The 23,604-nt window shown below is 41.2% G+C and overlaps 1 protein-coding gene across 1 annotated transcript in view; it reads left to right on the top strand.

Moving 5' to 3' along the window:
* SYNE2 (spectrin repeat containing nuclear envelope protein 2) overlaps positions 1-23,604 on the top strand; it is a 280,671-nt gene that overhangs the window by 32,588 nt on the left and 224,479 nt on the right. The window contains exons 3-11 of the mRNA XM_075065745.1: positions 9,676-9,737; positions 15,199-15,294; positions 15,729-15,806; positions 15,899-15,991; positions 16,869-17,044; positions 18,981-19,177; positions 19,950-20,050; positions 20,902-21,003; positions 22,743-22,880. Of these exons, the coding sequence (XP_074921846.1) occupies positions 9,676-9,737; positions 15,199-15,294; positions 15,729-15,806; positions 15,899-15,991; positions 16,869-17,044; positions 18,981-19,177; positions 19,950-20,050; positions 20,902-21,003; positions 22,743-22,880 (1,043 nt within the window). The remainder of the gene's footprint in view (positions 1-9,675; positions 9,738-15,198; positions 15,295-15,728; positions 15,807-15,898; positions 15,992-16,868; positions 17,045-18,980; positions 19,178-19,949; positions 20,051-20,901; positions 21,004-22,742; positions 22,881-23,604) is intronic.

Below are 23,604 nucleotides of genomic sequence, written 5' to 3'. Positions count from 1 at the left end.
GAAAGGGTGTGAGGGCAGGGGTGTATGGGTGGTGGAGGTTAACAGTGAGATATGGCAGCTGGACTGGTATCTGGAGCCGATTAGAGGCTTTCTTCTATTTGCAGCAGGAGATTTTGTTCATTTCTTTGATGGGTTGGTAAGTGTCCCAAAGGACACACCTGGTCCTTTCTCCAGCTAACCTTTTCCCATACTTTTTTTCTGGCAGGCAAGCCTGGATGCTCGGGTGGTAGGTGTGAGCTCCTGCTGAACAAGCCTAGGCAGGATACAGAATTTACTTCCCGTGCTTGCTGAGCCAATTTGAACACCAGCACTGGAGCGTAATTCCCCTTCTTAACCGGTTTAGGGCCACTTAACCTTGTGATTCAGTGCTGATGATAGAAATAAAGACAGGGTATCTCAGAATATGAAATATACTATTGAGTTATCCAATTATACACTGCTCTGTCTTTTTCATGGAGTGTAGACAAGGATTAAAATGATGGTGTATGGCCAGTGGAGTGTACAAGTTCCAATTTATTTTTTTATTTGTAGAGTTGATTGGTGGTGGCAAATTTGCATAAATTGGAGTAATGTATTATTTTTATTAGATTGCATCATGTTAGGTGTCATAGTATCAGTGTGACCTCAAAATTCCACTACGCAAGTAGTGTAGGGAGGATAGGAGGATAAAAAAAGGCAGGTTTTCAGCTTGTTAGATTTTGGAGCTAAATACAAATGCAAGCAAACAGTTCATTAGCAGTGTAGGTGCTCAGTTGTTGTCTTTGTTTATTGATGTGTATATGTTAATATTTGATGGCACCCAAAGGGATGATAACATAAGAGGATGAGAGCAGAAACTATTTCAGGTGTGTTTAATAATTTAACATATTGCAATGATTTAATTTAATTCAAATGTGTTGAATAGTCCCTGAATGATTAAGAAGAAGGAATAACTGTCTTTTCTGTTTATTTGAAACCTCACAAATAGTGATAAGTGGATAGGTTTTTTTGCATTGTATATTAGATTACATGCGTCTTTCCAAAATTGTCTTCTGCTTAACTGAATCTCCTTTATTTTACTTGCATGAGTATGTACCTGTCAGGCGCCTTTAGTATTCCAGAGATTACGCAAACTGGGAATTCCTAGCTAGTAATCCTCTGTGGTCTAACCTAATCCCTGGTCTATCCAGATTGCTGTTTTATTACAACTAGGGTTTCTGGGTTTTAGCTAGAACAGGAAAGAGTCCATTAAACAACACTGGCTCTGGTTTTTCCGGAGTCACTTTTAAAAATGGAAAAGTTCTTATCAGGGGACTTATAGTGAAATTTACATACCGTTTACAGTATCTGCTGTAAATACCAGCATCCTGTCTGCAGTTGACTTCTTGATTGCACATAGCAACTGCATGGCACGCGGCTTTTTGGTATGTGGTTTTAGGATGCAAACAGTAAATGAGATGTTGTAAAAAGTTTTTATGGGTATTTTTCTTTCAGTTTTCAAGTAAACCTATAAAAATGATTGCTCTAAGAAGTTACCTGGTACAATAAGAGTCAGAACCCAACACTGAAAATGAGTAAAATAAACACCCCTATCCCCAGTGACGAGGAAGGATGGTTCAGTGGTTAGGGTGCTACTCTGGAATGCAGGAGATTTCCTGCTCCAGAAGAGAGGTCCTATGTGACCTTGGGCAAGTTACTTAGTCTCTCTGTATCTCAGTTCAGTGGCGATAATAGCACTGTCTTACCTCATTGGGATGCTGTGAGGATAAATAAAGATGGAGGGGTTCAGATACCACAATAATGGGGGACATAGAAGTACCTTAGATATCTGGATAGATAGAAACCTAATGATCACAAAGCTCAGTAAAATGAGACTTCTTGAGTTGATGAAGGTGTCTGTGGGCTGGTGAATTTGCTTTCAATTTCTGGGAATGAGAAGTCATAAGTAGGTGGTTTGGGGTCAAGGGCTCACATTTACCTCCTGCACAGAGGAGTGATGTGATTAATTGATTAATATCTGTGCAGCACTTTGAACACATAGGGCCTGATCCAAAGCCCATTAAAGTCGATGGAAAGACTCTTGTTGACTTCATTTGGCTTTGGACAGTCTCATAAAACTTGATGAAAGTATCTTTATTACTGATTGATAACATAACACTGGAGATTAGCATCAGCTCTGGAGACTTCTTTTTCTGCCTTCCTATTATGAGTGAATGAAACTGCATTCATTGGCAGAGGGGCACGGAATAAATAGAAAGCTCTGTTTTGAATTTCCGCCCATACGGCAAATGTGTAATTATTTTTCTAAAAGTGCAAGGACTTGCCCAGCATTTGCAGCTAACTGGAATTGTGAAAAGGAGGGGGATAGGCAAGGCTATGCTAGAGGTAATTTAGTGTTCAAATGAAAATGGTAATAAGATAGAAATAAATGAAGTTGCAGGATTGGTTCAATTATTTTAAAATAATGTAATTGCTGTTTAAAATCTGTTTTAAATTTGCTGTTTTAAATAATGTAATTTAACTGTTTAAAATCCATATCTCTAAAAAAATCATGCAGTACCAAATACTTCATTAGCTGTGATATTCCAGAGATCCTGCTAATGAATAACCTGTATCAGAATGTTTTGACAAGCATTCAGGGCCAAATTGTGGCCATCTTGTGCTGGTGCACTGTACCACTACTTCCTGCGTGCAGGGAGAAGCAGGATCTTCAGTGCTGCTAGGACCCACCTTCATGCAGCTGTGCAGGAAAGGATGGGAGGAGGTGGGAAGAGGCATAACTCCACTGCAATGTAATCCCAGGGTTAATAGAATCAATTTAGCAAGCCCTGGGTTTGTTAACCTAGGGCTTGAGTGTCTACACTCATTGTAACCCTAGATTAGGAATTGTTGAACCATGGGTCATAATCTGGGGCTTCAGAGTCTACAGTGCATTATGTGTGCCCCGAGTCCAACCACCCATACCCCAGACTTTCTAGCACCCAAAATGTGATCACTCCAGCCATTTGTTTATGGTGCAGCATGGGACAACCTGACTGTCCACCAAACTAGACTGTCCAGAGGACAAAGAAAATCAGTCCTTAGAATTGTGGGATAGTTTTGGTGGACTCTTAGAGCATCAGCCCAATAGGGCTGTGTCTACATTGCAAAACAATAAGGCTTGAGCCCTGGGTCCCAGCTTGACTCAGATTTGGACCTTCCACCCCCATGGGGTGCTGGTATCCTGGGTCTGAGCCCAGGGTGAGTGTGATCTGTATGTTGATGGAAGGGAGGGTTAGATTTGAGCCTCAATTTGAACCCTGGTCTTACAATGCAGTGTAGACATACCTGAGTGTGTGTGCTGTGACAAATCTATATGTATCACAGAGTATTCCTTTCCTGGAGCAGTGGGGAGACCAGCTGGGAGATTGCAACTCCCTGATTCTCACTTTTTCCTTTGGGATGCTCTTGCAACAGTTCAGCGGTGCACTGCCCCATACTAAATGCTAGATCACATGCCGATGACCTAGCCTTTACTGATTAGCCTATTAAGTAGTGGCTGTGATTGTCCATTTCAAGACATACTAATAAGAATCCAACAGTTTCTCTTTATCATCAATTACTGTATGTAACAGATTAATTATTATCGTTCCCCCAAAAAGTTATTCTTTAAAGACTGACTTTAAAAAGCAGGAGAAAATCTGAGGGTTTTCAGGTATTCTCATATTGTCAGATGCATGTTCGTCTCATCAGCTCCATTTTCTGGCATGGTGAGTTTGGACACTGATTTTGCCGGGGTGAAGGAAGTGCTTTATTAGTTTTTGGATAGCTTTATTTATTCTGGATCAGTTGCATATTGAAAACTAGGGCAAGATAAATCCAAGGCTGTTTAGAGTCCTATTAAAATGGCCAACAAAGAACTCATTCATACTCCTAGAAATAAAAATCCTTTTTAATTAACCACATGATAGATTCAAGAATTTGAGCTTTCATAAATCATTAAAGCCTTGGAGTAGTGGCCTAGGGGAAATACACATTCACCATAAAAATGAAGAAATAACAGTCTGCCACTCTGTTAGGAACATGTCTAGAGTAGGGTGTGTGGTGTGCATGGGCAGATGTGTGTACACTGATCTGAATGTTGTACTACACCTGGTTACTATCCAAAGAGCTCTGTGAGCTATTGGCTATTCTTGTCCTAGAGCTTGTTATTGATTCATAACAGTTCTTTTTATGGGTCAGGAAAGTAAACCAAGCTGTAGTCTAGATGTGTGCTCAATCCTTACGTAGCCCCGCAGGGTGTGGGAAGGAGAAAGAACTCCTTACCCCCACCTTTGCATTGCTTTCATGATGTCTGGGCACAGTGGCAGCTATAGGCTGCAGAGGCTGCACCATAGGTTTTTCCTGTAGGAGCAACTGGCAGGAGAGTGAGCAGGGAGGGAAGGGGAGTAGAGGGAGCTAATGCACCCTGCATAGGGGGGAAAATATCTGACACCATTAAATGGGTTAGTAAATTACCTGCCCCCCAGTTCAACATGTGAGACTAGTTGCCTAAGTAAGGACTATCCTCATGAGAAAATGTTTGCAGGATCAGGCCCATATTGTGTAACACTTTTAAACATGAACGCCAGAAGCAACTGGCCTGATAGGGGCAAAAGACACATGAAAGGGCCTGATGCTCCTCACTGTCTGTCAGAATCAGGCCCAAAAGCTAGTTCTTTGGCTCAGCAACAGCACACTGTGTGTGAACTACAGGTGGGACAAGAAAGGAGATGGAACCACTGGCTTCAGTGAAATATTGAGTCTTGGGTATACACTCCTTTTCAAACCGTAGAAATACCAGCCGTGCTTGCTTGCTACAGCCGGTAGCCACCACCCACTCGAATTTCAGTTACATAATTGGCAAAGGCTCCATGATATTTCCGCAGCTTGAAACATAGCAAGAGGGTGTGGTTTGCTTATGTGCTAACTTGAATCTGATATCTTGGTGGTGTTTACCTAATTCCTAGAGCAGTAGTGATTATGATTTGCCTCTAACGCTGTATTTCTGTGTTTAATGTTTTTAAGGTTATCTCCTTTTTCAAAACAAAAATTATTTTAATATTCTGCATGCACACAGTCTCCTCTCCGTTTTTATTTTGTTGTAATAATGTTCATTTAAAAAAATGAACAATAATATAATCACAAGAGAAAATAGAGTGCTACATACTTTGCTGTGGTGGAGTCAGGGTGGTACTATTACGAATAATAGATACAAAGCATGATGGGTTATGGAGAACCACAGAAAGATTGTTTAGATGTATCATGCAAAGTATTATTGATGTGCAGAATATGAATATTTAATTCTGGGCAGATTTAGTATTAAAGCTTTGGTAGATGATCTAGAAATATGAACCAGAATTAGCTATCTACTTCTTTAGGTGTAGATCTTGCATTGAGCTCTGCCTCATTGTCCATACGGAGGCTCATGTAATGGAGCTCTGTATGGGTGCCGAGTTTGATGCTAGTAAAGTCTGATGCAAGATGGGGCTTTAGAATGGGAATTTGTGTTAGCTCAGAGGTTCTCAAACTGGGGGTTGGGACCCTTCAGGGGGTCACTGTCATAGTATTCTTTCCCAAATCTGAACCTTAGAGTCCAGAAAATGAGATACTAGCATGAATTTCTCTAAGCTTAATTACCAGCTTAGATCCTGTAGTGCTGCCACCAACCAGAAATTACAGTGTATGGTACACTCTGTCCCCCAAAAACCTTCCCTGGGGACCCCAAGACTCAGATTCCTTGAGTCTCACAACAAAGGGGAATAAACCATTTCCCTCCCTAGGTTACCCTGGAAGACCCTTCTCCCCCACCAATTCCCTGGTGAGTACAGGACTCAGTCCCCTTGACCCTTAACTTGAGAAAAAAATCAAACAGGTCTTAAAAGCAAACTTTTAATAAAAGAAAGAAAAAACACTAAAAATTGTCTCTGTAATCAAGATGAAATATTACAGGGTCTTTTAGCTTTAACAAATGGATAAACCAGCCTATCCAGGAAATACAATTTAAAATATTTCCAGCAAACTACACATTTGCACATAAAGAAAAAACAAATAAAAAAGGACTATAACCGCCTTTTTACTTACTCACTATTTTGAACAGATAAGAGACTGTAGCAGGAGATTGCAAAACCTGGTTTCACCTCTAGTCCTGTCCAGGACCCAGAGAGAACAAAGCCAAAACCCAAAAAACCACCAAACAAAGGCTTCCCTCCCTTGAGATTTGAAAGTATCTTGTTTCCTGATTGGTCCTCTGGTCAGGTGTTGTTGTTAACCCTTTCCAGGTGAAAGAGACAATTAACCTTAGCTATCTGTTTATGACAGTCACGAGGTTATACGTGGGTTTGAGTGTGTCAGCCTCCACCCCAACTCCGCTTTGCCTCCAGCATTTATAGTGGTTTAAAATATAAAAGTGTTTTTAATTTATAGAGGGGGTTGCACTCAGAGGCTTGCTATGTGAAAGAAGTCACCAGTACAAAGTTTGAGAACACTGTATATTCTATGAGCATATAAAATACTTGCCGCACTGTTAAATGGTTTCAGAGTAGCAGCTGTGATTGTCTGTATCCCAAAAGAACAGGAGTCTTGGGGCACCTTAAGACTAACAAATTTACTTCAGCATGAGCTTCGTGACTACAGCTCACTTCTTCGGATGCATAGAATGGAACACACAGACAGGAGATGTTTTGTACATAGAGAGAACATGAAAGGTGGATAGTGCATACCAACAGGAAGAGTCTATCAATTGGAGATGAGCTATCATCAGCAGAAGAAAAAAAACTTTTGAAGTGATGATTAAGATGACCTATAGAAGGTGTGAGGAGAACTTAACATGGGGAAGTAGATCAATTAGTGTAATGACCCAACCATTCCCAGTCTCTGTTTAGGCCTGAGTTAATTGTATCTAATGCATATTAATTCAAGTTCAGTCTTAGTCTGAACTGAATTAAATGCAAATTAGATACAATTAACTCAGGCCTAAACAGGGACTGGATAATGGTTGGGTCATTCACTAACTGAATCTATTTCCCTATGCTAAAGTTCTCTCACACCTTCTATGGGTCATCTTATCATCACTACAAAAGTTTTTTTTCTACTGCTGCTGATGCTCATCTCAATTGATTAGACTCTTCCTGTTGTATGCATACTTCCACCTTTTCATGTTCTTGTATGTATAACATCTCCTGTCTGTGTGTTCCATTCTATGCATCCGAAGAAGTGAGCTGTAGCTCACGAAAGCTCATGCTGAAATAAATTTGTTAGTCTCTAAGGTGCCACAAGTAGTCCTGTTCTTTTTGTGTGAAATGGGTTTCATTTTCTCGAGCAGAGCAGTAAGGCGTTTTTTATGGGCATATATTTTTGGGATCTTTCTACAGGGGAATTACTGAATTTTCATTGTAGAGTAATTCTGCATTTGGCCTGCAGTGCCAGGTGAACAAACCTTCTCTCATATTTATCTTTTGGATTATTTGTACAGTCATATAGCAGGAAGGCTTTGGGACAGAAGGGCTGTTCAATTTCACATGATCCTCTTTGCTAACATTTTTGTTTCTGCAAGCTGCTTACCAGTTTTGAATCTGGACTCATTACATGGTTAGAGATAGCTCCGTCCCCTAGATGGTTGCTAGGCTAGGTGCCCACAGAGCAGCAGCCCATCGCTCTCAGATGCAGTCACCTTCTACCTCATAGTGGGAGTTCTGGTTGAAGGCTGTAGGAGCAGGCACAAGATTGGAGCAGTGCACAGGGCACTGCAGTGACTGCAGAATGGATCTGGACAATTCTGTCAGGCCATCTTTGGTCTTCTTTCCCCTCACACATGAGGGAGGGGAGGGCCATCAAGACACAGCCCTCCCTATCCCTTCCCAAGCAGGTATTGGGCTGGCATCCCTCCTCTCACAAAGCCTGACTGTTTGGGGAATGGTGTTTGGGAATTGTGAGGTGGGGGGCTTTGGAATTCACCAGTTACCAGCCTGAGGGGTAGGTCACAGACAGCCTTTCTGAAACCTCAATACCAGCCTACGGGTGGTATAGCCATTGCTGCTCTGTACCCTATATGTAGGAATTCTGGGCCTCAAGGTCTATGTAAGTGCAGATCCCCAAGCCCCTCCTCTGCTCACTTCTCAAGCAGACACTCCCTTTCTGGTGCACTGGGGCTGCGGAGGGCTCTGCGCATGATCACTCTGCCTGCACCCTCTCCTTGCATCCTGCATTGTGTCAATGATGTGGAGGGCATACTGCTGGCTCTCCCCATCTGGATGAAAATCACACTTTGCAGATGAAGTTCATTCCCTTTGCTGGGCTAGTGCAGTGAGATCTCCCCTACACTTTTCAGTCTGTTTTAACCAGTGTTCTAGAATCATCATTACACAACTTAGCTAACAAGAGCACTATTTTCAAAATGCCCCATGAGTGAGCATACAAGTTGGAACCAAGAGAGAGGGATAAGCACTGTACACATATCAGAATTTGTTCTAATTAAGTAGCCAAGTTAATTGGCTGGTTTAATCATCTTTCTAGTTGGATACCATAGGTCTCCTGTTACCTTGCACCTCAGATTTCATGGCTTTAATGAGGTGGGATTCAGGTAGTAGGAAGCTGTCAGGGGAGAGGAAGGTTGGTAGCAACCTAAGTTGAATGAAATATAAGCCTAAAGCCTGGGAGGGACATCAGAGAAATCAAAATTAAATAAAATTACTGTGGCCCAGATTATGCCTTTAGATTTGTTCATGCAGCTCCCACTGCCTTTAATGTGAGTCACGTGAGAGCGTTTGATAATAATTGTAGTCGTATGACAATTCACATACTATTCCTATTAGCTATACTGTATAAAAATGAAGAATTAAACACAATTAGATCTTTGGGGGGAGCCTTAAATAAAAGGGAGGGGAGGGAAAGAAAGAGCGTTTTTTGGTTTTCTTGCAGAGTCAATGGGACTTAGACCCCTCGGGCTATGTATTCACAAGGACAAAAGCCCTGTAGCACGGCCGCAACTCGGGGGCTCAGGCTGTGGGACTAAAAAATTGCTGTGTAGACATTTGGGTTTGGGCTGGAGTCTGAGTTCTGGGACCCTTCACCCACACAGGATCCTAGACATCTACACATTGATTTTTCAGCCTGGAAGCCTGAGCCCTGTGAGCCCAAGTCAGCTGACCCGGGCCTGCGCAGGTTTTTTACCCCTGTGTAGACATAAGTGATTTTTGACACTTTTGACAATTTTACCCTAGATCTGAACTTTTAGAATTGCAGTAGTCGCTTTATGCTGACAAAAGGCCTAACGCATTTGAGGCACATTTAGAAATAAGTTGAGGCCCAAGCTGTTTTAGACATATTGCTTTGTAGACTCATTTGTTCGTTTTACTATTTGCATTAGTTGAGCTTTTACAAAAAATCTTAAAGAACATTAAGATTCTCTGCGTGGATGGACCTTTTCCTCAGATCAAACCCCATGAAATTCACAAAGGGTGCATTTTCCAGTTGTGGAGCTCCTTGGAGATGCTTTCATTTCTGAATGGAGGATAATACCAGTTAGATTCTAGAAAATAATATTAAAATCTGTATAAAAAACCCACTGAGATAACTGAGGACAGAACTTAGATTTGAGATGGATTCCATGTTTCTCTTTGAAAAACTGAAATAAATATAGTCAAATTGTTTAATTAAGTGATTTTTCTTTTTTCACAGTGGAGCAGGAATACATCCAGAAGAAAACCTTCACTAGTTGGATAAATTTACAGTTGGCAAAGGTAAGAATATGGTTTCTGGAAGGCAGTTTTGTTTTATTGTCTGGCAATAATAGTTAAGGTTGCATCCGAAATGCATTTCAGGTTTTGTATCTCAAAACCCTTTTTTTGTAAACATGCCATGGGAAATTTGAAGCAAATTTCACTCACTAATTAATATATGTGAGGAATGATCTCCAATGTGTATTTTATGTTGCTATATTGTTGTTTGTTTAGGAAATTTTGGAAAACAGGAACAGTGAAAAAGCTAGATTCCCCTGCTTTCCCCCTACCCCCATACATTTGATGCCCCCTGCTGTCACATGAGCTGTAACATTGTGACATCAGCGATTACCACTCATCACTCACCCTCCCCCAGTTTGTTTGCATGCTTGGGGAAAATCACTGTTACCCTTGTTAGCAGGGCCGGTGCTACCATTAAGGTGAACTAGGCGGTTGCCTAGGGCATCAAGATTTGGGGGCGCCAAAAAACGGTGCCCCCCCCAAATTTTGTAAAGCTGTTTCAGCTGCTGCTGCTGTGCTGGGAGGGAGAAGGAATCTGAGCTGCTGCCGGCAGCCCAGAGGTTCCCTTGGGTCAGCACGCCGCCGGCAGCCCGGGGATTCCACCGCACAGTTGTTGCTTCACTTCTCCCGCCTCCCAGACTTGCGGCGCCAATCAGCTGTTTGGCCCCACAAGCCTGGGAGGAGAATTAGAGCAGGGGCAGCGTGCTCGGGGAGGACACGGAGTAGAGGTGAGCTGGGGTGGGGGGGTACCACACGGCTCCCGGCCTGGGGAAGAGTTGCATGGGCGGGGGGGGCTCAGGGCGGAGGGAGGGATGGGAGCTGCTGTAGGGCTGGGGGGGGGGGGGGGGGGGGGCTCAAGGTGGGAGTTTCGCCTACGCGAAAACTTCCCTTCACTGGCCCTGACTGTTAGAGAGACAAGGTGATGAGTAATAGCTTTTCTGGACCAACTTTTGTTTGAAGAAGAGTTCTCTCACCGAAGTGGCCGACTAAAAGCTGTTACTTACTCCCACTTGTCTCTCTAATGTTGACCAACACAGGCTGCGAACATTGCACCTCTTGTCTCGGTCAATGGCTGCCTGCTGAAATTGATTTACGCTCAAGCCACGTCTACACTACGCCGATAAATTGATATAGCTAAAATCGGTTTAATAAAACTATATTATTAAATTCCAATCTTCACGAGACCACACTAGCACATAATTCGGCGTTTGCGTACCATGTCAAGGCTAGCGTCGATTTCTGAATGCGTTGCATTGTGGGTAGCGTATTTCGTAGCTATCCATAGTTCGCGAGTCTCCCCGCCCCCTTGAATTCTGGTTGAATCATTGTTCCGGTGTGTTCTGGGTAATGTTGTCAGTCATTCCTTCCTCCGGGGAAAAAACAGCAGCTGACAATGCTTTTGCGCCGTTTTCCCCCTGATGCCCGGCAGACGCCATAGCACGCAACCATGAGAGCTACGTTCAGCTTTTTTTTTTTTCCGCACCGTATGTGTACTGGAGTGCCACGAGAAGAGCGTACTGCGAAGCGCTACAAAGCAGCATTCATTTGCTTTTGCATGATAGCAGAGATGGTTACCAGGTCGTTCTGTACCGTCTACTGCTGGAGTATAACTGGCGAATGAGATAAGTTATCTCTCCCCTCATGTAGCTGTCACGCTGTTAATATGATGTGCCTCTGGGTGCGATCGGCTTTGGCGCAAAAGCAAAAATTGGAGAATGGCTCCCGAGTCAATCCGTCCTTTATGGTTATCTAAAATAGAGTCAGTCCTGCTAGAAGTGGGTGCAAGTGTACTAGAGACAGTGTATCGAGCACAGAGCATAGCTCCCGTGTCAGTATTTCACGAGGGGTGCCCTCAACAACCCACCTGTTGCCTCCTCTCCCAACCTTCCTGGGCTATACCGTGCAGTGGTCTCTCCACATTGTGTCATGGAATTATCAAAGAACTGCAGGAATAAGATAAGACTTGTTAGTGAGATAACTAAATGAGGGGAACCTGGGCTATGACAGTCAGGCAGGGACATAAGCGGTGGCGGGGAAGAGGAGTCCAGGATGTTGCTGCTCTGACAGTCCAGGCGTACAGATTCTTTTCTCTTAACAGGAAAGGGAGAGAGCATGATTGAAGCTCAGCCCCAAGTGTCTGTGGAAGGACGGTTACTAGCATTCTGTCTATCTACGAGGATGACCAGGAATCATTCCTGTCTTTTTAACCAGCCCCATTTCCAGTTAAAAGACATTGGAGCAGCTCAGAGAGTTCATGAGGACAGTTACCAACGTCTATGCAGCCGTCTACCACGGGGAGGGGCGCAGAGAGAAGGTAGCGGATACTGCTTTACATGCTGCAGCATCGCATCTACCAGCAGCATCATAACATAGGGTGACATTGAAGAAGTCAGAAATGATTTCTTTCCCTTTCTTTCAACGTGGTGGTGGGGGAAAGAAACTTAGGAGGTCTGTTCCTGAACCACGCCAGACACTGTGTTTGAACCTACAGAATGGAGCTCAGCAAGAATGCAAATACTTTTCAGAGACTGCTGTGGACTGTGGGATAGCTGGAGTCTCAGTACCCCTCCTCCCTTCATGAGAGCCATTTGATTCTTTGGCTTTCCGTAACGTTGTCATGCAGCACTGTGTAGCCTGGAATTTTTTTTCAAACGCTGTGCATTTCGTCTTCTGTAACGAGCTCTGATAGACAGATTTGTCTCCCTTTACAGTGATCAGATCCAGTATCTCCCGTACGGTCCATGCTGGAGCTCTTTTTGATTTGGGACTGCATCGCACCCGTGCTGATCAGAGCTCCACAGTGGGCAAACAGGAAATGTAATTCAAATGTTCGCGGGTTTTCCTATGTTACCCTGCCCCTGCCTCAATCGAGTTTTCAGATTGCTGTCCAGAGCGGTCAGTGGTGCACTGTGGGATACCGCCCGGAGGCCAATAACGTCGATTTCCGTCCACACTAACCCTAATCCGATATGTTTATATCGATTTTAGCGCTACTCCTCTCGTCTGGGAGGAGTACTGAAATCGATATAAAGAGTGTTGTAGTGTGGACGGGTACAGTGTTAAATCGATTTAACACTGTTTAAATCGATTTAAATGCGTAGTGTAGACCAGGCCTCAGACTATAAGTCACAGGAATAATTGTAATGAAAGTATACTGTGTTGGGATAAGTTACAGCTGTGCTGTTTGGGTTTGTACTGTTTCATTTCAAGATTAATTGTTACTTTCATCAAAAACGGTTGCATGAATACAAAGCTACAAAATGACAGCCCTTTTTCTGTGCTTCTTATGGTTTTCCAAGTGTTTTATGTGAATACAAATTAATTTAATTACTTTGAATATATTTGTCAACACGACACCGTGTGGTAAAATGTGGGGCTTCACAAAGGTAACAATGATAATAAAATATACATTGAAAACAACAAAGATAGAAGTGCTCCATTATTTAAATAGCACGTATATAAAATATTTTCTTTCTATTAAAAAAATAAGGAAATTCAATAAACAAAAAGTTTTTGTTTAACAATCTTTAAGATTGCCTTCCTCAGTAAACAAACCATAAAAAGTAAGACGTACAAAGTTAAGGATATAAAAGGATTAAAAAATTGCAAAGTCAAAGCACTATCAAATTAGGAAATGCCAGAATGAATGTTGCCCAAAGAACCTTAATTCAGTGCATCTCTGGGTATGATTATTATACAGTCTTTAATTACATGCAGAAGTGACTATGTGAACAGTTTAGAGTAAATGACTTGCCAAGCATCACATAGGAACTCTGTTGCAGAGGCAAGGACAGAATCCAAGTTTTCAGCGTGGCATTGAACTGTTCTGACCACAAGACCATCCTTTGTTTTCCTGCCGTCCTCTGGCTCATTCACTACACACTTACCAACTTCTGCAGCAAATGTGGCAGGGGTCCTACAGACAACAGGGTCCTTAACTACGCAATCCCAATTCATCCCCAGAGCAGATCCAGTGTGCCAGGGTTTTTGTAAAATAATACACCTCTAACTTGATATAACGCTGTCCTCAGGAGCCAAAAAATCTTACTGCATTATAGGTGAAACCGCATTATATTGAACTTGATTTGAGCCGCCGGAGCATGCAGCTCCCCGTCCCCTGAGCACTGCTTTACTGCGTTATATCCGAATTCGTGTTATATCGGGTGGCGTTATAACGGGGTAGAGGTGTAATAATATGGGATCATATAATTAATGACTGTGTCATAATGCATATGCACAAGGGACTGAATTAAGATTGCATGAGCAATGTTCATTCTGGCATTTCCTAAATCAAGAATGCTTGACATCACAAACTTTTAATCCTTTACTTTGCATTTCCTAATTTTTTATGATTTGTTTACTGAGGAGAGCAACCTTAACTAATGTTAAACAAGTTGTTGTTTTTTGTTGTTGTCGTTGCTGTTGTTTGTGAATAAATTTAGAACTGTACTTTGGAGAGCAAAATGTAAAAGAATGAATAAACCAAACAAATTTAAATCTTCATGGTTCAGCAGGGAAAATTAGCCTGGAAAGATATGTTTTAACTGTTGAATAACATGCACGTGGCAGAGACAGGTGTGTATGGTTATATATTTGTGTGGTATTTGTTTGTTTGCTTCGGGTTTTTTGGTGGTGGTGTTATGTAGGCATTATTATAGGCTGTTAGTTTTATTGTTGTATATTTGTGCTACACTGGAATGCATTTAAAACACTATTTTAATTCAGTGAAAGTCAAGGATTAACAGAAATAGCTGCAGAGGAGGCAGGTACTTGTAAGCTTTCACAAATCTGCTCTGTCAATGCACTTTGGTCCTGACCTGTGGCGTGCCAGCTGTTCCAGTGCTGGTCCCTTCTTGTGCAGAGATGGGCAGCCACAATGTGGTTTTGCAAAGTCTGCAAATAGCAAGCAACATTAAGGTCATTATCACTTATCTCCAGAGTCAATATTCAAACCTTAGGCTTCATTGGTGAAAAGCAACAATGTTAATCAGCTGCTCTTTCTGACCTTCATATTTTTCAAGGTTAGTTACTGGAAATTTTGCATCAAAACTGAGTTACCCTCTTCTTCTTAGCCTCTTTAAAGGGATAGCTAGAAACATGATCATTTTGGCCCCAACACAGGAAAGCGCTTTAGCAGGTGCTTAAGTCCACCCTTATTCAGGAAAGCATTTAAGCATGTGCTTAAAGTTAATAGGCTTTAATTACTTAAAGTTAAGCACATACTTACATGCTTTCCTGAACAAGGTTGCTTTCTTGAACTGGGGCTCTCAGCTTTAAAATAAATCCGTTTTCTCTACTGTACTATTGAAATAAGTAGAAAAATGGTAAGTGGAACAAAAAAAGGGGGCAAGGAAATGAAAACTTTTTTTAAAAAAAGAAGCAAAACAATCAATGATATTTTGCTTGATGATGATTTCAGAATTCAGTATATAACTTGCACCTGTATGTGTTACGTTTGCAGCATACTCCTCCTTCCGTTATCTCAGATCTATATACAGATGTCAAAGAAGGTTGTGTGCTCTTGGACCTGCTGGAAGTACTTTCAGGTCAACAACTGGTAAGATAAAATAAAGGAATGAAATCCTGACTTTGGCCTAAATCCTGTAAAGATTTATGCATGTGCTTAACTGTAAGCATGTTAGCAGTCCCACTGGAGTCAGTGAGTGAGTATCCTGTCACACCCTCCACTGCCAGGAACAACTGTCCCATGGCTGGCAGGCTCTCTCATTCAGAATCAGCTGTCCCTGCTGCTAGGGCTCAAGCAGCAAGAACTTACTGGCATTGCGCTTGAGCTGTACTGTGCTGAGGAGCAGGTTCCTTCAGATAAGGACTACTCACAAGGGTCTTGATGCAGTATTGTTTAAGTCAATGGAAGCTTTGCTACTGGTGTCAATGTCAGATATCAGTCTTTGCAGGATTTGGACCTTTATTGGTGAACAATCTAAAAGCTGTGCAGTGTTGACTGTGCAATGTTGTCTTTTTACTTTTTAGCCACGGGAGAAAGGATGTAACACCTTCCAGTGCAGAAGCAATATAGAAAATGCCTTGAAATTTTTAAAGAGCAAATCAGTGAGTATTAAAGTTAACTTTAAAATTCACTCTTCACACCAGTTTAGTTTGTGGAACATGTTCCTTCTTTAACAACGATCCTCTTTTTCCAGATCAAGCTCATAAATATTCATGTTGCTGACATTATTGAAGGAAAACCTTCCATTGTGCTTGGCCTAATTTGGACAATTATATTACATTTTCATGTAAGTATTGCAGTGATGTAGGAAAGCATTTTTAATAGAGAAAAAAAGAACAAAAAATTGTGGATTGAAATGGTCATAAAATGAGATGAATTATGCATAAGCGCAAGCCAAAATGCTTCTTATGCTGTATGCCTGAAGTCTTGGCTCAGAGATGAAACATCTAATATGTGCTAATTGTACATTGTAGCTGCTTCTCTGAAATGGGTACTAGAGTCCCTGTTAGCTGAACAGGATATGATTGACAGCAGTGTGATGTGCATGTTAATTTTTTTTGATAACTGGTTTAAAACCATGGGCCAGATTCTGCCTGCAGATATGTGCACAGGAGAGAGAGCTACCTGTTCTCTGGTCTGGTGCCTGGGCCCAGCCCAGAGTTGCAACAGGGAAGATTCTTCTCAACCCGGGCTGGAGCATGCTCAATGCAGACAGAATCTTTGGGGAATTAAGTTTGGGTGAATGGCTTTTAACGGGGATGGAACAAGACACCTCCTGGACACAAAGGTCTACCTAATTTCAAACCCCTGCTCCAAAGTATCGGTATGCCACAGCTTTTGAAAGAAAGGGTCACCAGAATGGACAAAACAATGTATTTTTCTGTAGTTTTGTTTTTGGAAATCGCTTAACTGTTTTGGCTAAAATGTTCCAAACAAATTCAGCTTGAGTTAGATACTCAGCATGGAGTATATCAGCCCAACAGTTAAAGTTGACAGAGTTATAAGCTACTGAAAACAGTCTTGTAAGAGGAAGTATTCGGCTACCAGCTTCAGCTATAATAAAATCATACTGAATTTCTTATTCTTAATGGTTCTCTGCATCTGATCTCTCTGATTATTCTTCAGAGTAAAGCATTGTTAAACTCTCCTCCTGTCTCTGGTAGATTGAAGAACTTGCGTGGACCCTTGGTAGTAGTTATAATCAGCCATCTCTTGATTGTTCGAGCGTTGTCGACTCATCTGTAAGCCCACAGGCAAGAAAAAGAGGTAAAGTTAAGAAAAGGTGGAAGATGTCTGCAAAAAAGGCCCTCCTGTTGTGGGTGAAGGAGCAGTGTGCAGTGTAAGTATCATGAAAGGCTTATAAACTGCTTATTTTTACTGTGTTACCCTATAAAGGTGCTATATCTTGTCTTTTTAATTTCTTAGTAACTGATTACTAGATATAACAAAAAAGTAGCACATTAGAATCTAGTTGACATTTCACAACAATTCTTATAAAGCTTGGATTTCAATTCGGGGCCTAAATATGTTGACATGGGTCCTTAAAATATAAAAAGTTGGAGCTAACTGTACAAATAAAACACTGATAAATAAATTGGCTTGTTTGGCTTTCTTTTTTATCAGCTGTCTCCATTCTCTGTGTAATGTACCTACTGCAATGCTTGCATGCTTTGCCAGTTTTAATCCTGTTGGATTAGCATTTACTGGTTCTCTTAGTAACAAAGTTACACTAATCGTCCAAGAATTTGTTGAACAAAAAAGCCGAATGTCTAGAAAAGAATCAGCATCCCAGTTCATGCAGTTTCCCCCCAGAGCACTGCACAAGTCAAAAGAAGGTGTCTGATGAGCTAGGGACTTTTTATAGAGTTAAGAAGGCTCAGGCTCTGCTCCAGCAGAGATTTATTTATACACCTGCTTAACTTGACATGCTGCAGGTCATTCCATTGACTTAAATGAGAGTGCTAATCGTATGCATTTGGTTTTGCAAGATCAGGGCTTTACATTTGAATATCCTTGAAAATCACTGCCTGGCACAAATACATTTTAAAAAATATTACCAAAACCTCAGCCCTTTCTTTCTAGCTCTCCAGGTTACCTTTTCAGGTGTCACCCCACTAATGATCCATGCATATTAGTGGAAAGTTAGAGTTAGGAGGACCAGACAGCAAATGTGAAAAATCAGGACGAGGGTGAGAGGTACTAGGAGCCTATATAAGAAAAAGACCTAAAAATCATGACTGTCACTACAAAATCGGGACATCTGTTCACCCTAGTTAGAGTGTTTGTCAGCACAGCAGGTGCTTTCTGCTGGGTGTATATACAGCACTTGTCAGGAGTTGAATCTTACATTTTCTGTATTTTTCATTTGTTTTATTAAGGCTATGGGCTTTGGGTGTAAATGCAAGCTCTCTCTTTTCTAATCATCATTTTTCTTTTGCCTGCCTTTATTCAGCAAAGGTTTAATCGATTTGATTGTGATTAGAGTGGGTTTAACATATCAGTGACTGCTATAACATATATATATATCTATAAGACCAACGTTGGTTTTTAAATCAATGGACCCTCACGTTTTAATCATGAAAGATTACTGACACCCTTCATTAACCCCTGTTCAGATACCATCATATCCACATACAGAAGCCATTTTTTGAGAAGTTGTTTTCTCAGTACTCATTGACTCTTGCATCTTCTGTGCGCACCAGTTATCATCTAGACACCAGATGCATTTTAGAAATTGTGGGATCCCTCTCTAAATATGTTTTTTTCATTTCTCTAGTCCTAATTCAGTTGAACATTTTGGAAAAAAAAATCTTTCCAAAAGTAATGTAATAAATTTAAGGCTGGGATTTTCAAAAAGGCCTCAGGTAGCAAGATGCCTGACCCCTATTGGCTTGTAGAAAAATATCTGCATTGCACTTGGCTAAGCTTAGTGTTTCATTTGTTGTTTTTTGTGCTGTAAAAGGCATTGATAGATGCCTTAAACATAATAAATACAGAAAGAAAATTTGGTCATCAAAGTTCCCTTGCAGCACATAGCAAGAAATAAAAGCTTGATACTAAGCATAATACTAAGCATGATACAAATATTTTAGTTTTTAACTGCTCATAATGGGGCTGACTCAGTTTCCACAGAATTCATTGGAAAGATTCCCAGTAACTCGAGTGGGATTTGGATTAGGCCCAGTCTGACATGGTTTACATTGTATTGATAACTGAATATTTAATATTTTGAGAAAACAGAACATGACATTTTATTCTTTATGATTTTGGGACAGGCATGGATCTATCAAAGTGGCAGATTTCAAATCAAGCTGGAGGAATGGACTGGCTTTTTTAGCTATCATCCATGCCTTAAGACCAGATTTAGTTGACATGGACAGAGCAAAGGGTAGAGCCAACAAAGAAAATTTGAAGGAGGCTTTTAAAATTGCAGAACATGAATTAAATATTCCAAGACTTCTTGAACCTGAAGGTAAATGATCTGTTTTGCATACACTTGGTATAAGGTCTGATGCTGATACTGTCAAACCAAGGTCCGTTTATAACAAAGGATACGTCTACACTGTGAAAAAAACCTGTGGCAGTGAGTTCCAAAGCTTGGGTCAACTGACTTGGGCTCAGGGCTCACGCTATGGGCTAAAACTAGTGGTATAGACACTCCCACTCAGGCTAACGCCCTGTGATGGGAGTGGGTCTCAGATCCTGGGCTCCAGCCTCAGTGGACTGCTATTTTTAGCCTTGTAGCACAAGCCCAAGTCAGTTGAGCTGGAGTCTGAGACTTGCTGTTGGGGGTTTCTTTTGCAATGTACATGTACCTAAATATAATTTTAAATATTTAATCACTGTGATGATTGGGGTGTAAAATGAAATACTGATCTTTATGACAAAAGTAAGAATGCTCTAACCTGAGGTTCTTTGCTGAATAGTTCATAGGGAACCTGAACTAATAGGAGTTTTGACTTGGCAACAATTACAGGAACATCCATTAGAAAAAAGAATATAAAGCTGCATTATGATGATATTAACAATTGCCCGCTTCTTTTCTAATTTGCTGTTTTCTATTACAATATTCCTAATGAAAAAAATCAGTTTAATACTGTTTTTCTCAGTGAAATTTTAACTGAAATGCTGAAAATAAATGTATTTGTATTTGGTAAATTTTCATGATTGCTTTGTAGAATATAATTGTACAATCAAACTGTGAAATATGCAAGAATGATCTAATAGTGTGCTACCTCTCACAGATGTTGATGTTATCAGTCCAGATGAAAAATCTATCATGACTTATGTGGCTCAGTTTCTGCAGTATTCCAGAAGTTTACCAGTGGCTGAAGAAGACATGCAGGTATGTCATTTCTTATATCATTGAACCAAGCCAAATGAGTGTACTTTTTGCTTTTCATAACTCTGAGAATTTCAACACCTCCTTTGCAAAGCCTGTAGCATGATACAGTAACATAGTTATAAAACATGGTGTGATCTTGTCTACAATGACACAACTGAGCTTATTCTAACCTTGTGTGTCCCTATCTTACTGTAACCAAAATCCCCAACATGGTAGGTTTTTTTTTAATAGTGTAGACAAAAACTTTGTCGGAAAGTTCACTTTTTTGTTAGTTAAGATGTCCATAAGTATTCCAGACAACATTTGCAGACCTGGGTTGCCTGAATGCACGCTCCCAAATTTATAGTGAGGTACCTAGATAGAAGTAGACTGATTTTCAGAAGTGCTGATCAGTCCCAGATCTTTCTTGTTAGAAGCTGATATAAAGAGCAGCCAGAGAAAGCCATTTGGAAGGCACAGCACGAATTCTATTGGGTCTACAAAACCCAGGATAATTGCTGTATGTTCTTGAATGCCATGTACTGGCACCTTTTATCTATTAACCAACTATTTACATATGATAGAATGTTCCTGTAACACCCTGAAGTTTGGCCACTTGTTTCAAGCTGCCTTATTGTATTCAGGAAACTAACTTCTGGCACCAGGTTTGAAGATTTTGGCTTTCATCTATTTGTAGGGCCTGATCCAAAACTCATTAAATCACTGGGAGTCTTTTCATTGATTTCAATGGGCTTTGGAACAGGCCTTTAGTGAGTGGGAAGGCTTCACTAGTGTGTTGTTTTGTGGCACAGTGCAAACTAAAAATAAGACTTGCAGAGTGCAAAAATGGAATTTTCTGCTCCAATTACCAGGGGAAAGTAAAAGAGGCCTTGAGCTGGCTGACTGCACAAGAGAAGAAGTTAACAAAGTTGTTGGTTGATACAGAAAATGAAACATGCTATAGAAAATTTCAAGTAAGTAGCATTTAAATGACATTTTTGCAAAGAGAAATATTAAAATAAGCCCCCAAAAGTAGCTTTTCATGTTACTGTCCAATTTGAGGATTTAAATTTAACAAAAAAAAATTAAAAATCATAAATCTGTCACTGGATTTGGTAAATAAAGCAAAGTCACCGAGGAAGGGTTAAGATAAAATTTCCTCTCCAGAAGGAATGCAGATATATTCTTCTCAGTTACTATGGTGATAATATTGTAGGTCTTGCGCCAGTTTGTTGTCACTGAAGGGTTGCTGGAATTGTTGGCTGCTGCTCATGGGGAATGGCTTCCTCCCTTTGTACAGCCCAGGTAACCAAGTATGTAGAAGGGAGATTTATGGGCCCATTAGAGAAGTAATTATCCCCTTCCCCACACAGTGAGTGCTATTGCAGCGTCAGTGCTGCAGCAACCTCTAATGGGTGTTGCACTCTGCCCTCTTTAGGAGCAGGGGAAGAATGGCCAGTGGATCCACATACCGCACTCGCCCTAGCCTGCCCCCAAACCCATCATCCATCAGGGAGACCGCATGGAGCTGTACTTCTGGAAGAGTACGGGACTTGCAGTCTCTAAGCAGTGCTTTCCCTTGCTAGTGATTCTGCTGAGTCCAGGGCGCTCTACACTAATAGTGGAGTGATAGTCACAATTTGCCTGAGAGAACATGAACCCATACAAAGTCTGACTGAAAACAAGTGATTGAATATAATAATATGAAGGAGTGTTTTCTTCTCTTCCTCTTATTTAAGTTCCATGCGGAGTCAGACAGGCTGGATTTACTCTTTTATATTCTGCAGCTGGTCTGACTTCCTACTTGACAATCTATGCATTGACAGCCAAAATGCAAATATAACTGATTTTGAAATGTCCCCCCTGCCTCTCCCCCCCCACTCCCCTGTTTTGCTACATCTGTGTGGCACACTTAGGCTTTGTATCTAACATGTGTCAAAGTTAGAATCAGGACTCACACTTTGTCAGACCACTCTGTTTTATTAGCGCAGCGCTCCGCCAATAACACCCAGATAATGTGAGTGGCCATGCAAGACCCAAACAGTGTTATTTATACAGATAAAAGAGCGGGAATTAGACAAAGGGACAAAGAAGGCAAAACCATAAAATTCACCTGGGGCACAGCATGCATATCCTACTTCCTTACTAACTCTTATCGCTCTAAGGCTGATACTTCACCAATTGCCCTTAAACTGTGCAATTGTTCTATGTTAATGTCTGTATTCCTGACACCTGGATTGCAGCATTCCAACAATTTTGGTTAAAGGTACAGACAGCATTTCTTTAATCCTTTCTATTTTTACAATATAATCCATTCTGCTTTCACACATGTAATATCCTTCTCTCCTTCAAGTTCCCCGTATTGACTACGCCTAGTCTCAGACAAGATATTTTTCTCAGTACAGTTGAATAGTTGTAGCACTAGAAAAAGTTAGAGATGTTACTGTGCAATTGCTTGGGAATAATTCATTAACATGATATTAAATAAAGATTCAGCTATAGTGTTATACTGTAAGGCACAGATACTGCCGTTAGATGATTATGCCTGATTCCCATTGATCTCAGTAGTTTTATTATTCCATCATTCCTTATCTGGAACACCCACGGAAGTAAATGGGAGCCAGAAATTCACCTCCAGCAATAATATCTGGTTCTAGGAATTATTACATGTGGTAGTTTTCCACTATAGATTTCCTTTCCATTTTAACCGTAGGAAATGCTGGCATTCATGGAATTGTTTAATGAAGAGAAAAGACCCTTTCTGCCAGTGTTGTCTTCAAAAAGAAGTGTGCCTGAGCTAAATGAAGAGCAGAAACAGATGAAAGCAGCATGGAATAACCTAACCTCCCAGGTTACAGAATATTTCTAGCTGCTGTTTATGTTGTTAATGTGAACACATTCTATGAAGAGGATAAAGCTCACTCCAGGAATTTATGCTATAGCATAATTATGTTTCTTCTTTTTTGGGAAGGGGGAGGAATCCCTGTACTTAGATATTGACCGTGATCCTGAGGTCCAATTGAGCTGGGCCTGGTGTGCCGTGCTCCAAAGCTGTGGGGGAGAAATTGGGGGTTTGTGGGTGGAGGAGGGTGACGGCAAACGTGACTCTCTTTATGCCTATCTGATCCTAGGGCTGCCAGTGGCATGCAAAGTATGATCTCGATCTGATCGTCCTCTGAGCTTGGCAGCATTCAGATGCAGAGTTTTGGGCCAATCTCTGCTTAAAATGTTTGGTTTGACATAATTAGGGATAAAATAATGAGGCAGCAGAGAAAAGAGCGAGCAATAGAGTCAGCAGCTGACTAGATATTTTTTTGCTTGGCATGGGTGGCCTTCCTGCACTATCCAACTCTGCCATAGCAATACTGTTAATCCCATTGAATAGTGCTTTGTAACGAGCTTGCTCATGTCAGCCGTCCCTGAACTAAGATTTGGAATGGCGAGGGTTGATACTACCAAGTATCTCTCTGCTTGATAAGTGGCCAGTGTGGATCAGACATTTTTGATCCACACTGATGGAAAGACAGTCAGAGCACGTTACTCTTGATGGAAGTCATCTGTCAAGGTGCCACTAA

This window comes from Chelonoidis abingdonii, chromosome 4 (genome assembly GCF_003597395.2).
Source record: "Chelonoidis abingdonii isolate Lonesome George chromosome 4, CheloAbing_2.0, whole genome shotgun sequence".
Lineage (NCBI taxonomy): Eukaryota > Metazoa > Chordata > Testudines > Testudinidae > Chelonoidis > Chelonoidis abingdonii.
This window is presented reverse-complemented; position numbering and strand designations above follow the sequence as displayed.